This window comes from Phoxinus phoxinus (genome assembly GCF_949152265.1).
Source record: "Phoxinus phoxinus genome assembly, chromosome: 1".
Lineage (NCBI taxonomy): Eukaryota > Metazoa > Chordata > Actinopteri > Cypriniformes > Leuciscidae > Phoxinus > Phoxinus phoxinus.
This window is the reverse complement of record NC_136876.1, coordinates 45,528,442-45,545,783: the sequence shown is the minus strand read 5'-3', so window position 1 is coordinate 45,545,783 and position 17,342 is coordinate 45,528,442. Positions and strand designations below refer to the sequence as shown.

Sequence of the window (17,342 nt, the reverse complement as noted above, 5' to 3'; positions counted from 1 at the left end):
TCTGAATTCACTCTCTTCTTTTCATTCACTCTGTCAAGTGAACTACAGTAGTAAACTAGTGTAGGGAATAGTGAATGATGGTATTGGGTGTGATTTGGAAAACAGCCTCTGAGTGTCGACTTTGAACACTGTTAACTCACAGTATATTCCTGAAGATTACTTTATCGAAAACAACAAATATAACCCAGAATGCATTGTTTTCTATGTATATTACTGTTTTAATGGAAAATGTTAAGATACTGTCAGAATTTGTCCTTTTTTTACAACAAGGGTTAACAGTGCACATAAACACAGCAGTAAAGTGACTCTCTTCACCAGGAATGAGGAAGCTGCTTTACAGACACTCCTGTTTTACACACGTCACTCAAACACAGAAGCAGGAACTATTTCAACTCCTCAGTTCAGAGAAACAGAAACTGAAGTATTGTTGAGCTGTTGTGTGTTCGTGTCTCTGTATAAAATGGCAGAAGCAAGAATTTCTCAGGATGAGTTCATGTGTCCAGTGTGTCTGGATCTCCTGAAGGATCCAGTGGCTCTCCTCTGTGGACACAGTTACTGTAAGATCTGCATTACAGACTGCTGGGATCAGGAGGATGAGAAGAGAGTCTACAGCTGCCCTCAGTGCAGACAGACCTTCAGTCCAAGACCTGCTTTAGCTAAAAACACCATTCTGGCTGAACTGGTGGAGAAACTGAAGAAGACTAAACTTCCTGCTGACTGTTACGCTGGAGCTGGAGACGTGGAGTGTGACGTCTGTACTGGAAGAAAATGCAAAGCCGTCAAGTCCTGTCTGGTGTGTCAGGAGTCTTACTGTCAAACTCATTTTGACCGTCATGAGGACTATCACTCTCGTAAACCACACAAAGTGATCGATGCCACTGGGCGACTGCAGGACATGATCTGCCGTAAACATGATAAAGAGCTAGAAATGTTCTGTATTACTGATCAACAGTGCATCTGTGTGTGGTGTAAGGAGAGTGAACATAAAAACCACAACACAGTATCAACTGCAGCACAGAGGACAGAGACACAGGTATGAACTGAGAGCGATTGATCACAGAAATGAAAGTGTCTTTATTTACTTCCTCATTTACTCATGCTGGTCCAAACCGGTTTGACTGAGTTTCTTCTGTGGAATATAAAAGATGATATTTTGAAGAATGTCTCATATGTTTTAGTTTATACATTGAAAGTCAATGAGGTACAAAAGTTTCAAGCTCCAAAAAGGAGAAAAAGCACAAAAGTAATCTAAACAACTAGTGTTTAAAGAAAGAAGTACGCTTAAGTGTATTGACGTGCACTTGTAGAGTACTTCAAATTAAAAGTATATTTCAAAAAAGTGTACTTGCAGATAATATATTACATTAAATGAAAGGCCACTTAAGTGCACTTAAAGAGAGTCAACTTTCATGACAGTTTCATAAGTACACTTTATAAAGTACACCTTTTTATAATGTAAAATTAAATGTTTTACTTAAGTTTTATTTTAAAGTATATTTTAATAATTTTTAATATTTAAATTTAATTCAATAGAATTATGAAATTACATTGTGTACATAAATACTATTTAAGTGGGACAAAATGTCACTCTTAAGTTTAGTTAATTACTATAAATTTAAACTATAATATTTTTATTTATTTAATAGCAATTAACATGCAATTATGTGTCTGAAAACATTACGTTCAGTTCAAACTTATTTCACAAAATTATATTAGTATATTATTTCCAAAATATGCTACTTTTAAAAGAGCCAAGTTGTGATTCACAAATTGTCACCATATTGTATCTGGGGTCTGTAAACAGCGAGACATTCTTCTAAATATCTTCTGTTGTGTCTCACAATAGACAGAAAGTCATACAGGTTTGGAGAGACTTGAGGAAGAGTAAATGATGATACTAATGTTATAAAACTACTGATGAAATAATGCTGACATTTCAGGAAACCATGAATCTGTGGTTTGAACCAGACAGTAAAAACTTACCATGCAAGATCTTTAACCACTTCACCAACTCTGGATTCATGTAACTTTAATGTGTGTGTGACAGTAGTTTTATGTGTGATTCCCGGTCACTGGTTTGTCCTCCAGAAACAGCTGAAGGAGACGCAGATGAAGATCCGGCAGAGGATCCAGCAGAGACAGAAAGATCTTCAGCATCTGAGAGAGGCTGTGAAGTCTCATAAGGTGAGTCTGGAGAAGAAGAGAAGTGTGAGACGTCTCAGTTTGGACTCTGTCAGTCCTGCTGAAGCCACTGTGTGATTGTGATGTGTGTGTAACAGCGCTCTGCACAGACAGCAGTGGAGGACAGTGAGAGGATCTTCACTGAGATCATCCGCTCCATTGAGAGAAGCCGCTCTGAGGTCACACAGCGGATCAGAGATCAGGAAAAGACTGCAGTGAGTCGAGCTGAAGGACGACTGGAGCGACTGGAGCAGGAGATCAATGATCTGAGGAGGAGAGACGCTGAGCTGGAGCAGCTTTCACACACACAAGATCACATCCAGTTCCTGCAGGTAACAGAGATCTAGAAGAACAGGATCTGATACCCCTTTTCCACCAACAAGAACCGGGTGCTGGTTCAGAGCCAGAGCTGGTTCAGAGTTGGTTCGACTGACGAGCTTACTAAGAACCGGTTTGGCTTTCCACCGGCTAGAGAGCCACAACAGAGCCAGATCTTACGTCACTGTATACGTCTCATGTTGCCCAGCAACCGCTAGTGCGGTAGCGCCAAACACAAACACGCCAGGCTTGTTCGAGATGCATCGGCTTCTTGCAGATGACATCAAAGCACTGCGATAGCGATCTAAAAGCACAAGGAGTCGTATGCTCTCCAAACACTACCGCAGCTCCGATCGGTCCTCGCCGCTCCGATGCATCTCGAACAAGCCATCAACAATAACGGACGTTGCAATACAATGGATGCTCATGGGATTGCAAAAATACATCGGAATCCAACGCGTCCGTGCAGCGCGCCGTAACTTACATAGACGTATATTATAATCGAGCTGCTATTAGCTCGACTAGCTGCTATTTAAAAATAGCGGTCACAAGTTTCTATTCGTCGTGTTGGTCACAGTAACCCCGCCCCCAGCCCCTGACGCAAGCGGTTCTTACTTGGCTCCGTTCTAGAACCTGCAATGATTTGGTGCTACTTAAGAACCAGTTTTACTGGTTCGGAGCTGGTGCTTTGGCGGTGGAAAAACAAAGAACCGATTTGAAACTAGGCTCTGGCTCTGAACCAGCACCAGCTCTGCCTTGGTGGAAAAGGGGTAATAGTGGACTTGAGCAAGATCCTGCTATGACAGAGAAACATTTCATGAGAGCAGAATGAGCCGTTGACTGAGATGTTGTCAGGAATTCAGTCAGATTCAGTCGAGTGTTGTGTTATCATATAATCATCAGTCAGACTCTCATCATTGTGTGAAAGTGCTGGATTGAAGCGAGTCACTGAAGAGAAGTCGAGTCCACAAGAGCCGCTCAGATCTGATATAGTGCAGGTTATTGGCTGAAGTGTGGAGATGATGAGTTTTGATTTCTGTTTTCTGTAGAGTTTCCAGTCTCTCTCAGCACCTCCTGAATCTACAGACGAACCCGACGTTTCCTTCAGTTCTCTCTCCTCTTTTGATGGCGTGAGAGAATCTGTCCGTCAGCTGAGAGACAAACTGGAGGATTTCTGCAAAGAGGAGATCAAGAAGATCTCAGACGGAGGTAAAGTCCTGCGCCTCGTTTATACAGACGTGTGTAGAAACATCCTAAATCTGAACGTACAGCAGTTTATGAAATGTTTATTCAATTGCTAAAATGCTAAATGCTAAAACGTCTAAACCCTCATTTTCAGAATGTACATTTCCAGAAGAAAATGTGAATGGTGCTTGCAGTGGCAAAACTCGCCACTCGGTTGCTAGGGTGCGGTTAGCTAGATTCTAGCAAGATGATAACAAAATTAACATGTTGTTAGCATGATTAGCATGTTAATAGCATGATGTTAGCATGCTTTTAACAAGATGTTAAGATGATTAGCATGTTGTTAGCATCATGCTAGCATGATTAGCATGTTGCTAGCATCATGCTAACATGATTAGCATGTTGCTAGCATCATGCTAACATGATTAGCATGTTGCTAGCATCATGCTAGCATGCTTTCATCAAGATGTTAGCATGATTAGCATGTTCCTAGCATAATTAGCATGTGGCTAACATGTTTTTAGCAAAATGCTAGCATGATTAACATGTTTTTAGCAAGATGCTGGCATGATTAGCATGTTTTAACAAGATGCTAGCATGATTAGCATGTTGCTAGCATAATGCTAGCATGATTAGCATGTTTCTAGCATAATACTAGCATGATTAGCATCTTGCTAGCATCTTGCTAGCATGTTTTTTGTGTTGTTAGGCGGTTGCTAAGGTATTCTGGGTGGTTTCTAGGGTGTTGCTATGGTGTTCTGAATGGTTGCTAGGGCGTTGCTAGGCAGTTGCTATGGTGTTCTGGGTGGTTGCTAAGCGACTAGGGTGTTCTGGGTGGTTGATAGGGAGTTGCTAGGGTGTTCTGGGTGGTTTCTATGGAGTTTCTAGGCAGTTGCTAAGGTATTTTTTATTGAATTGTAGACTAATGTAGACTAAAAAATGGCCGCGTTAACGTGAGCGGCTGCTGTCTGATTCGACTGCTCTATAATTTGGACTTGGTTATAACTGTTACCTTCAACCATCTTATATCCATTTTAAGTACTTAAGTCTCTGCAATTTTTGTTCTTCTATCGCGACTCTTTTCAACAATGGATCAAGCCGAGATTTCCCTACAAACAATTTGGGACGCAATACAGCTGACTAAAGTTGAAATGACTGCTCATCTTGATTCAAAAATTGATATCATACAAACTAGCCTTACCAGCATTAACGGATCCTTATCTTCACTGTGCGAACAAATTTCGGAGCTTGAACACAGGGTGAGCTCTAATGAGGATAACTTTGAAGACCTGTCGAAACGCGTGCAAACACTTGAAAAAGATAATGCCTACCTGAAGGACAGAGTTGACGACGCTAAGAACAGAAGTCGGTCATGCAATCTTCGTTTCATCGGTGTGCCCGAAAAGAGTGAAGGCAGCGATGTGATCGTCTTTGTGAATCAGCTGATTCCGCTTCTCCTCGGCAGAGATCAATTCTCTGTTGCACCGGCTATCGAGATGGCCCATCGCTCTCCTACATTTAGTTCTGGCTCCAGGCCTGCGGCCAGACCTATTTTGGTCAAGTTTTTGCACTTTCAGGACAAAGCAAAGATTCTACGTCTGGCCAGGGAGAAGAAAGATCTCCTCTACAAAGGTACTCGAGTTCACATTTATCCGGATTTTAGTGCTGGTTTGATTAAGAAGCGTCGGCAGTTTGATGCTGTGAAAAAGAAACTTCGTGCTGTGGATATTAAATATTCTTTGCTGTACCCCTGTACGTTGAGGGTGATGGTGCATGGAAAACCTAAACTATTCCGTTGTTTTGAAGAAGCAGAGTCTTTCTTTCGAGATCTTTCTGTTTACTCTCCATGATTATGGTAGTCTATTCTCCGCTTTGTAGGTAATTTTCTGTGTATGTTTATTTTATTTTGTCAAATTATACCATTTATATGGTCTATACATTTGTTACAAAGTGGTGAATCTATCTATGGAATTACATTTTTTGGTGTATCTATGGAATTAAATTTTTTGGTGCGATGATGCACTACGTATTTTTTGTTTATCTGAACTTAAAACCGTTTAGTCCTCTCTTTATAATGTTTTCGCTGCAGTCTGAATCTGGGGCATATTTGTGTTATTTTTTCGATATTCAATGTACTCTTTTTTCCTTTGTGTGTGGTCTGTGTGTATGTGTGTGTGTTTATGTGTAATGTTTGCTCAAGTTGCCGCATTTTTCTCTCCATCCCTTCCTTTCTCCTTTAGCACATTATTTGGCTGGTTGAATTATTGTTTTTATTGGTACAATAGAATCTGTTAAAGGTTTAAAGGTTATTCACCTTAGGGAGTCTTGTCTCTAAAATAGATCTCCTCAGAGCCTGGGTTTTTCTTTATAAACCTAATATCATCACTATATCAGAAACTTGGTTACATAGTAACATCTCTGATGATATGATTAAAATTGATGATTATGTTTTGTATAGATCTGATAGAGCCTCCAGAGGAGGTGGGGTGGCAACTTATGTTTCTGCCCTCTTAGTTTCAGAATGTGTTAATCCTAGCATAGATCCTGTTAACTTTGAGTGTCTTTTTGTTAAAGTTACTTTTCATGTTAATAAAAATTTAACTATAGGTAATATTTATAGACCACCCTCTGCTCCGTCTGACTCTACGATGTGTATTCTGTCAACGATTAACTCACTAGAGAAGCATAATGAATTGATTATTTTGGGTGACTTTAACAAGAATTGGTTGGACCGTTCCTCGGTTAATGATAGAAATTTATTTCGCAGCATAAATCTCAGTCAGTTAATTGATGTGCCTACCAGAGTTGACTATCGCTCTTCATCTTTGCTGGACTGGATACTCGTTACTAACCCTGAAAGGATAATTAAATCTGGTATATTGTCAGACTGTTTAAGTGATCACTCGATTATATATTGTGTCTGGAAAATCAAAATTCCAAGCTCTCCACCTAAATACACAACTCTGAGACAGTGTAAAAAGATGAACGTTAACAATTTTATTCAAGATATAGTTGATATAAACTGGGATAGGTTTCAGTTAATTCCATTCGTTGAGGATGCAATGAACTTTTTTCATTCTGAAGTTATGAATATAATAAATAAACATGCTCCTATGAAAACTGTTAGAATTAAAGGCAGACATTTACCTTGGATCAGTTCTAATCTTGTTAAACTTTTCAAGCAAAGGGATAAAGTATGGGCTAAACACCGGCTATCCAGGGATCCTATTGATTGGGAAAACTACAGACTTTTGAGGAATTTATGTAAATTGGAAACAAGGAATGCAAAAGCTAATTATTACAAAGATTGCCTTTCGCAAAACTTTCATAACCCTAAACAGTTCTGGAATCAGCTGAGTAATCTTTTAAATAAATCTAAAAAAAGCTTGATTAAAAATATTAAATTTAATAATGAAATTATTTCCGATCCGTCACTTATTTCTCAAGCTTTTAATCAGCATTTTTCCTCCATTTGTGGTTCTCAGTGCTCTGACTCCTATACTGCTGCGCCATTAAATTTAATTACTGCAAACGGTTCATTTTCTTTTATGAAGATTATGCCTGTCGATGTCTACTATGTTATATGCGATCTAAAAATAAATAGTAGTGTGGGCCCTGATGATTTAGAAGCTAAATTTGTTAAATCCGCCGCGCATGTATTAATGTATCCTCTTGCAGATTTATTTAATTTGTCACTGACTACTAGCTCTATTCCATCTATATGGAAATGTGCAAAAGTTACTCCTTTGTTCAAAGGTGGAGACTCATCAGATGTTAATAATTACAGGCCAATTTCTATTATCTGCTCTATTGCAAAAATCTTTGAGAAATTAATATTTAATCAACTATCATCATTTATTAACTCACTACATATTTTATCTCCGTTACAGTCAGGCTTCAGACCTAATTTTTCTACTACGACTGCCCTTTTAAAATTTACGAATGATGTGTTCTCATCCTTTGACAAAGGTCAAGCAACAGGTGCCATTTTCATTGATTTTTCTAAGGCCTTTGACAAGGTTAACCATTATCTTCTTCTTGATAAATTGTATTCTATTGGTTTAACTAGAGATGCACTTCTCTGGTTTAATGCTTATCTTCATAACAGACGTCAATGTGTCGTTTTTCAGGGTTTTCAGTCAGACTATGTACTTGTTGAAAAAGGTGTTCCACAAGGTTCCTCTCTTGGACCATTACTTTTCTCTATTTTTATTAACGACTTACCTCAGATGTGTTCAAACTGTTCAGTGCATCTTTATGCTGATGACACTGTAATTTATACTTCTAACTCTGATTTGTCACAAATTCAGAACTCTTTACAACTTGACTTTAATTTGGTTCAAAAATGGTGTCATAACAATATGCTTACTTTAAATAAGAGGAAATCTTGCTGTATGATGTTCGGGTCACGTCGTTGTCATTCCAGCACATTTGATTTTAATATTACTGTTGATGACGGCTCATCTCTTGAGAATGTTGATTCATTTAAATATCTTGGGCTTTGGATCGACTCGGGACTCTCTTTTAAGCCCCATATAGATTATATTATTAAAAGAACATATTATTGCCTGCGCTTACTTTATTGCTCAATTAATTGCTTTACATTTCAAGACAGGAAAAGAATTGTTTCTCAGTTAATATTTCCTCTTATCGACTATGCTGATATTGTTTATCAAAATAACTACGACATTTATCTTAAGCCTCTTAATGTTGTTTATAATTCTTTGTGCAGATTTGTGTTAAGGTGTCCATATCGTACTCATCATTGTCATATGTATGAATTGCTTAATTGGTTGCATCCTAATTCTAGAAGACAATTCCATTGGTTTTTGTTTATTTTTAAATGTGTTTATTTTGTCTGTCCTCCTTACTTGAATGAATTTTTGATTCCATATAGATCTCCCTACTCTCTTAGACATGTGCAATACCCTTTTTTCTGTGTTCCAAAAATCGTCAGTGTAGCTGGACGTAGGTCATTCCTGTATAAAGCCCCTTATGACTGGAATAACCTTCCTGTTTCGTTGAGATCTATCACTTCTCTGAATCGTTTTAGGTTATCCTTATTATCTTATCTTAAAATAACTTGTGTATGTTTTTGAGTTTGTTTTGATCTTGTTTCTTTCTGTATTTTAGATTAATTTGAAGATCATTTGCTAGTATGTGGCTCTATGTAGATATTGCATGATGCTGAGATTCTGTACTGAAACTGGTGTGGGTGTGGGAAGCCCATAAGAATGTGGGAAACAGGTTGAGCATTTGTTTTGTTTTTGTAGTTTTGTCTTGTACTGTTGTTTTGTTTGATGTTGTCTTATCTGTGTTGTATACTGCTTGTGTTTCTAGGACCCCCTTGAAAATGAGATGTTACATCTCAAGGGGCTATCCTTTCAATAAATTCAATTCAGTGTATTCTGGGTGGTTGCTATGGTGTTACTAGGTGGTTGGTAGTTGTCACAGATGGTTACTATTGGAGCTCTTAGCATTTTCTTGGCATGAATTAGCACTTAGCTAATCGCTATTAGCATGTAGCTATTCACTGCTAGCATGTGTAGCATGTAGGAAGTCCTGTTTGCTAGCATGAGTCAAAAGAGCCAACCCCCATCTCTATACGATTTTCTGATGCAGAGATATTGGTCTTGCAAAATGGTTGCTAGGGTACTCTGTTTGGTTGCTAGGGAGTGGCTTGGCAGCTGCCAATCATGAAACTCAAAAGGCTGCTTGTAAGTATGAATGATACAAACTGACTCCCATGCCTCTGTGAAATTCAGAATGAAAGATATCCCTCTATGGATTTTGGTTGCTAAGGTACTCAACAATGGTTGCTAGGGCGTGGCTAGGAAGTGTTGAGGTGATCCGGGATTGGCTGTTTGCTGCCCCGAGTCAAACGAGCCCCCCCTTATGTTTCTATGACACTTGTATCCAGATATATCCCTTTGATCTCTTTCAATGGAAGTCTATGGAACTTGTTGCTAAGGTGCTCTAAATGGTTGCTAGGGCGTGGCTTGATAGCTTCACAATTATCCTGAGAGACTGATTGGTCGTCTGAGTAAAATGAAAAACACAAATTCACGTTGACAATTCACACAAATGACCCCAATCGACTTTTCTTTAATTAAAAATATGGTTCCCTTCATCTCAGTGGATTCAAATTCCATCCATCCATCCATCTTCTTCCGCTTATCCGGGGCTGGGTCGCGGGGGCAGCAGTCTAAGCAGAGATGCCCAGACTTCCCTTTCCCTAGCCACTTCCTCTAGCTCTTCCGGGGGGACACCGAGGCGTTCCCAGGCCAGCCGAGAGACATAGTCTCTCCAGCGTGTCCTAGGTCTTCCCCGGGGTCTCCTCCCGGTGGGACGTGCCCGGAACACCTTCCCGGGGAGGCGTCCAGGAGGCATCCGGAACAGATGCCCGAGCCACCTCAGCTGACCCCTCTCGATGTGGAGGAGCAGCGGCTCTACTCTGAGCTCCTCCCGAGTGACCGAGCTCCTCACCCTATCTCTAAGGGATCGCCCAGCCACCCTGCGGAGAAAGCTCATTTCGGCCGCCTGTATCCGGGATCTTGTCCTTTCGGTCATGACCCAAAGCTCATGACCATAGGTGAGAGTAGGAACGTAGATTGACCGGTAAATCGAGAGCTTCGCCTTGCGGCTCAGCTCTTTCTTCACCACGACAGACCGGTACATCGTCCGCATTACTGTGGAAGCTGCACCGATCCGTCTGTCAATCTCCCGTTCCATCCTTCCCTCACTCGTGAACAAGACCCCAAGATACTCTCCTGTCAGAGAGATCTTCAACTCCCACCTCCGGCGGAGCTTCGACCGGATCCCGAGGGAGGCTGGAGATATTGAGTCCGAGTGGACCATGTTCTCCACCTCCATTGTCGAAGCGGCCGCTCAGAGCTGTGGCCGTAAGGTCTCCGGTGCCTGTCGAGGCGGCAATCCCCGAACCCGGTGGTGGACACCGGAAGTAAAGGATGCCGTCAAGCTGAAGAAGGAGTCCTATCTGGCCTGGTTGGCTTGTGGGACTCCTGAAGCAGCTGACGGGTACCGGCAGGCCAAGCGAACTGCAGCCCGGGTGGTTGTGGAGGCAAAAACTCGGGCCTGGGAGGAGTTCGGTGAGGCCATGGAAAAGGACTATCGGTTGGCCTTGAAGAGATTCTGGCAAACCGTCCGGCGACTCAGGAGAGGAAAGCAGTGCCCTACCAACGCTGTTTACAGTGGAGGTGGGCAGCTGTTGACCTCAACTGGGGATGTTGTCGGACGGTGGAAGGAATACTTCGAGGATCTCCTCAATCCCGCCGTCACGTCTTCCATGGAGGAAGCAGAGGCTGAGGTCTCAGAGGTGGACTCGTCCATCACCCAAGCTGAAGTCACCGGGGTAGTCAAAAAACTCCTCGGTGGCAAGGCACCGGGGGTGGATGAGATCCGCCCTGAGTACCTCAAGTCTCTGGATGTTGCGGGGCTGTCTTGGCTGACACGCCTCTGCAGCATCGCGTGGCAGTCGGGGACAGTGCCTCTGGGATGGCAGACCGGGGTGGTGGTCCCTCTTTTTAAGAAGGGGGACCGGAGGGTGTGTTCCAACTATAGGGGGATCACACTTCTCAGCCTCCCTGGGAAAGTCTATGCCAGGGTACTGGAGAGGAGAATACGGCCGATAGTAGAACCTCGGATTCAGGAGGAACAGTGCGGTTTTCGTCCGGGCCGTGGAACACTGGACCAGCTCTATACCCTCTACAGGGTGCTGGAGGGTTCATGGGAGTTTGCCCAACCAATCCACATGTGCTTTGTGGATTTGGAGAAGGCATTCGACTGTGTCCCTCGTGGCGGCCTGTGGAGGGTGCTCCGGGAGTATGGGGTCCGGGGTCCTTTGCTAAGGGCTGTCCGGTCCCTGTACGACCGAAGCAGGAGCTTGGTTCGCATTGCCGGCAGTAAGTCAGACTTCTTCCCGGTGCATGTTGGACTCCGGCAGGGCTGCCCTTTGTCGCCGGTTCTGTTCATAATTTTTATGGACAGAATTTCTAGGCGCAGCCAGGGGCCGGAGGGTGTCTGGTTTGGGAACAACACGATTTCGTCTCTGCTCTTTGCGGATGATGTTGTCGTGTTGGCCCCATCAGACCAGGACCTTCAGCATGCACTGGGACGGTTTGCAGCCGAGTGTGAAGCGGCTGGGATGAGAATCAGCACCTCCAAATCCGAGGCCATGGTCCTCAGTCGGAAAAAGGTGGCTTGCCTACTTCAGGTTGGTGGAGAGTTCCTGCCTCAAGTGGAGGAGTTCAAGTATCTTGGATTCAAATTTTGTGACTTTTTATAAATTATCTTTCTATACTGGTGAGACCTAACACACACACACACACACACACACACACACACACACACACACACTCTCACACACACACACACACACACACACACACACACACACACACACGCACACACACACACTCTCTCTCACTCACACACACACTCTCTCTCACTCACACACACACACACACACACACACACTCTCTCTCACTCACACACACACTCTCTCTCACTCACACACACACTCTCTCTCACTCACACTCACACACACACTCACACACACACACACACACACACACACACACACACACACACACACACACACACACACACACACACACACACTCTCTCTCTCACTCACACACACACTCTCTCTCACTCACACACACACACACACACACACACTCTCTCTCACTTTAAAACTTTAAAAATTCTACTATTTGAAAGAATATTTATTTGTAATGTCTAATTTTTATACATATTTAAATTCACTAAATGTATTACACAAATGATGATATGAGCGGTCGGCCACATCCAGTAAATGAACGGATCTCTGTCGCCCTCTGCTGAGTGTTTATGCACAAAACTATTTCTTTATTAAATTATAATTCCTTTAGGATTTTCTTTAACCGACAGACGGCAGAATTATACACCCAACACCCAGATCCATATCCAGACACAACTTATATTTCATTTAGATCATCATTTAAGCATTTTTTTTGTCATAAAAATTTAATATTTTACATGCAAGCTAATGGTATAGTTGAGGAATTGTATCTCCAAAAACACAGCATTACTGTATAGATGAGAAGTAAACAAAAAATTATATATATTATGTGTATTATTAAAAATGTATTTATTTATAAAAAATATTTTTTATTTATTTACAATCCCTCTATAAATGTTGGGGTCACACTGAGTGTAAACAGGAAACTAAGAGCATATGAAGGTTAAATGCGTCTCAGTTTATTAATAACTGGTCGTCTTTTATATAAACATGATGGAGGAGATTATTCAGAAATGAGTCCATCATCTAATATCATAGAGCATCATATTATAAATATCTCAGAAATGAATGTATTGTATCTTGTCATTTCTCTTCACATGTTCATGTTTATTTCCACAGTCACTTTCCCCAACATGAATCCCAAGACCAGGAACGACTTCCTACAATGTGAGTCTCTAGAAAACCAGCAGAAAAACTCCTGAGTGTGTTCATGTTCTTCCTGTAGAAGGAGAAATAAATCCTGATAGAAGAGTTTATAATTGATCATGTAAATGATGATTTGCACAGGATATTTGGTCAGCTGCACTGAGACACTGATGATACACTGAACATGATTCATGAAGAGTTCAGATACATTAAAAGATCAGACAGATTCATAATTCCTGTTTCTGATGTGTTTTCTCTCCATCAGATTCCCATCCGCTCACTCTGGATCTGAACACAGTGAATACACACCTCAGTCTGTCTGAGAGCAACAGAGTTATTACTTACACTCGCACACAGCAGCCGTATCCTGATCATCCAGACAGATTTGATCATAATCAGGTGTTGTGTAGAGAGAGTGTGTGTGGACGCTGTTACTGGGAGATTGAATGGACTGGAGATTATGGTGTAGATATATCAGTGTCATATAAGAGCATCAGCAGGAAGGGATCGGGTGTTGAGTGTGCGTTTGGATATAATGATCAGTCCTGGAGTTTGGACTGTTCTTCCTCCAGTTACACATTCTGGCACAATAGCATACACACTTCTCTCCCTATAAAGCCCACCAGCAGAAGAATAGGAGTGTGTGTGGATCACAGAAGAATAGGAGTGTGTGTGGATCACAGTGCAGGAACTCTGTCCTTCTACAGCGTCTCTGACACAATGATCCTCATCCACACAGTCCAGACCACATTCACTCAGCCGCTCTATCCTGGGTTTCTGGTTAATTATGGATCATCACTGAAACTGTGTTGATGAACAGATTGTAGAGATTTTACCCAGAATACTTTGAGCTGCTCGATAAACCACACTGTTAGCCCTTACTGTAGAAAAAGCCCACATTCTTACAATATCATACCACTTTCCATTAAAACAGTAATATACAGGAATATACTGTGAATTAACAGCGCTCAAAGTCGACACTCAGAGGCTGTTTTCCCAATCTCACCCTATACCCTCATTCACTATTCCCTACACTAGTTCACTAATATAGTCCACTTGAATGAAAAGAAGAGAGTGAATTGAGACACACAATGGTGACGATCAAAAGTTTCATGTCGCAATGCATGCTGGGTACCAGGATAGTATAAAACTCCCAGCATGCTCTGCTGCATGAATAATAATTCAAAAAAAATATTCCCACCATTGTTGAGATGCATGTTCTAATTTGTGATATCTCTGTGTTTCTGTATTGCAGTGTAACTCTGTTATTTTTGGTTATGCTTGTGTTAGAAATAAATTAGTCGTTGTTGTGGTTTCACATTGGTGCTAACGTTAACACTTTTGATTGACAATTAAACTCTGAATGAGTGAGAATTAACTTCTTTGTGAATTAACTGGCTATATAATGATTTCATCATAACTGCAATCATTCACAAACAGTGTGTGAGCACAAGTGAGATTTGCTAGAACACACAGCTCAAGCAGCAAGAGAAAAACTAATGTGTTCGCATCAGCAAACCAACTAAAGCAAACACTGATCTCTATAATGGTAATCAAACATTTTCAATTAAACATCTCAATAACAACTTCAGTAGATGTATGACAGAAATAAAGTCATACTGGTTAATATTACGTGTAATAATGTGTAATGGCTGGAAGTCAGTTGTAGTTCTTGTGTTTCTCTATTTTCTGCTCTTGTGTTTCTCTTTCCTTCAGTGATTCTGCTTGTTAACAGCAGGTGTTCATCACTAATTCTCAACAATCACTTACATATTCACTTAATTATCTCACTGCAACACTGCGTCAATGTTACTTTTTATTCTTTGTAGTGTGGATTTTCCTGTGGGGTTGAAAGGGTTAACAGTGTAAGATAAAAAGACACACCCACGAAAAGTATTTTAACAGTAATAAACTGTAAGTTATAAAACAGGTTTATACTGGCAACACTGTTGCCAGTAGTTTACTGTAAAATGTAGTTTTTTGGGTCACCATTGAGCTGAAGAGTAGAGCCTGTGCTTCAGTCCAGCAGAAGATCTAGAAACATTGATGATAAGCTGCATGTTGCTTTATTTAACAGGCGGTGACTGTGTAGTTGCTGGTCCAGTGGAAATCGTTTTATGTACTTAAGTTTTTTTAATGGTTTCTAAGGAAACAGTGTTGCCAGTATTTTACTGTAAAAAAACCCGGTAAGGTCTAACAGTGCAGTAACAGTGAGACACAGAGACTCTTATTTTCTGCCACAGAAATAACAGAATAAATGTGTGTATTAAATCCTTCAGTAAGAATGGCGTGTGTGTTTGTGTTTACTATAACTGTATTGATGGAAATTAATTGTCTATAACTATGTGTGTGTGTGTCTATAATTGTGTGTGTGTGTCTATATTTGCGTGTGTGTGTGTCTATAATTGTGTGTGTGTGTCTATACTTGTGTGTGTGTGTGTGTCTCTCTATAATTGTGTGTGTGTGTGTGTGTGTGTGAGTCGATGATTGTGTGTGTGTGTCTATAATTGAGTGTGTGTGTGTGTGTGTGTCTATAATTGTATTGATGGAAATCATATTCATTTAGTTTGTATTGTAGTGACACATAATAATTTTAATATTACTATCCCCATTCTTGTCAATAAGCTGGTTTACAATTAAAATGTTGTGCCGAACCCAATTCTCCATGTACAATAACTACTAATTCACGAGTTTACATGTTAATGAAATCTGATGTAATATTATAATGCGTATTTGGCTTGCTGTCCAGGGGGGGGGGGCCCGAGCTCAGAATTCGGCCCGACCCCAGTGTACACTATCACAGGAAACATTCTGCATTTTTACATTTTTAATAAAACATTGTTTTTTATGTTTTTTAAGCTATTTGAATTTCGTGAAATCATGAAATGAAATGTCCTCATAAACCACGTTTAAGTTGTAATACCAGTGTAATACACGTCATTATACAAATTTGTGTCCTCATAAATCACACACACACACACACACACACACACACACACACACACACACGCACACGCACACACACACACGCACACGCACACACACACACCAGTGTACAATAACTACTTATTATGAATTATATTAGCATTGTTCCACATAAAACACCGGCTAGGAGAAACATTGTGTCTGTACAAAAGTGACCAGAACAGTAATGCTTGTTTGTGATAATTGACCAAAGCAATTGGAAGTTGACCAGTTATATAAGGACACTGCCACAAATAATGTAATCCTCCAAGTCTTTCAAATAAAAAATATGGGACTATATTGAATTTACTTGTTCGATTTTTAACCCTTAAACAGGCAAGAGTAGAAAATGATAAGCAACAAATAATTTAATGTCATTTTTTATTTCATCTGGACTTAAGCAAATCATATCCAAAATAATTTAGAATTTTATGAGTTGTGACTCCCAGATCACATTGCCTAAAAAAAAAGGACCAAATCTATAATCGTAACTGCCATTGCATGTTTAAAATAATTATATCCTATACTTCAACTCATATAATGTTGACATATTATATATCATTGGAAAGCTTACAAACTCAAGATTCAGCCTGTGAAAACCGTTTTGAAATCGGACCTTATTACATATATATATATATATATATACTCAACAGCCCTACCTAGAACAGTTTTCCTCAGTGTTTGTAATGTCTGCACAAAGGAGACGCTGTCTGAAGCTGTGTGAAGATTCGCCTTTGGGGAAAACTGTTGATTTTATACTCGTATCATTAATATTAAAAATTAATATTACCCCAGAATTAATTGCATTGCTATCCCACCCTAAAACATACAATAATAACAACGATAAATGCTGACCAATACTTTATTATCCCCTTAAGCGGCACCCCCTTTTTTAAAATAGACATGGAAATGCGCATTATGAACTTAAATGGTTGTAATTCAAGAATGCTTTGGAATATATATTTAAGATTGGTCTTGTTTTAAAGAAGACATTTGGCAGATGTTTGTAGAAGTGAAATAAATTAAGAAAGTTAAACAGAAAAAAAGTTATAGAAGTTTGAGTTTAGGAAAATGTACAATGTTAAAAATTTTATTATTCATATTTTATATGCATCTTTTCTAAAAATGCAAAAAAATCAAAGCGAAAAATCTGAACAAGTTTTGTTTCAAATTGTAGGTTGATATCTCAAAAAATAAGCTTTCAGTGAGATTGTGTTTGGGCGCAGTACCAAACCTTTCCACTAGT

The 17,342-nt window shown here is 40.3% G+C and overlaps 1 protein-coding gene across 2 annotated transcripts; it reads left to right on the top strand.

Moving 5' to 3' along the window:
* The first annotated feature begins 315 nt into the window (after positions 1-315).
* Positions 316-16,399, top strand: LOC307008714 (tripartite motif-containing protein 16-like). Of its 2 annotated transcripts, XR_013799886.1 has the most exons (8): positions 316-1,033; positions 2,089-2,184; positions 2,280-2,513; positions 3,549-3,708; positions 13,106-13,153; positions 13,398-14,002; positions 15,338-15,799; positions 16,185-16,399. XR_013799886.1 is itself a non-coding variant. In XM_079631758.1 (6 exons), the coding sequence occupies exons 1-6, from the start codon at positions 461-463 to the stop codon at positions 13,943-13,945; spliced, it is 1,659 nt and encodes a 552-aa protein (XP_079487884.1). In that variant the 5' UTR covers positions 316-460; the 3' UTR covers positions 13,946-14,883. The 2 variants fall into 2 exon arrangements, 1 of the variants encoding a protein (XP_079487884.1); XM_079631758.1 differs by lacking the exons at positions 15,338-15,799; positions 16,185-16,399 and having other exon boundaries at positions 13,398-14,883.
* Positions 16,400-17,342: the final 943 nt, after the last annotated feature.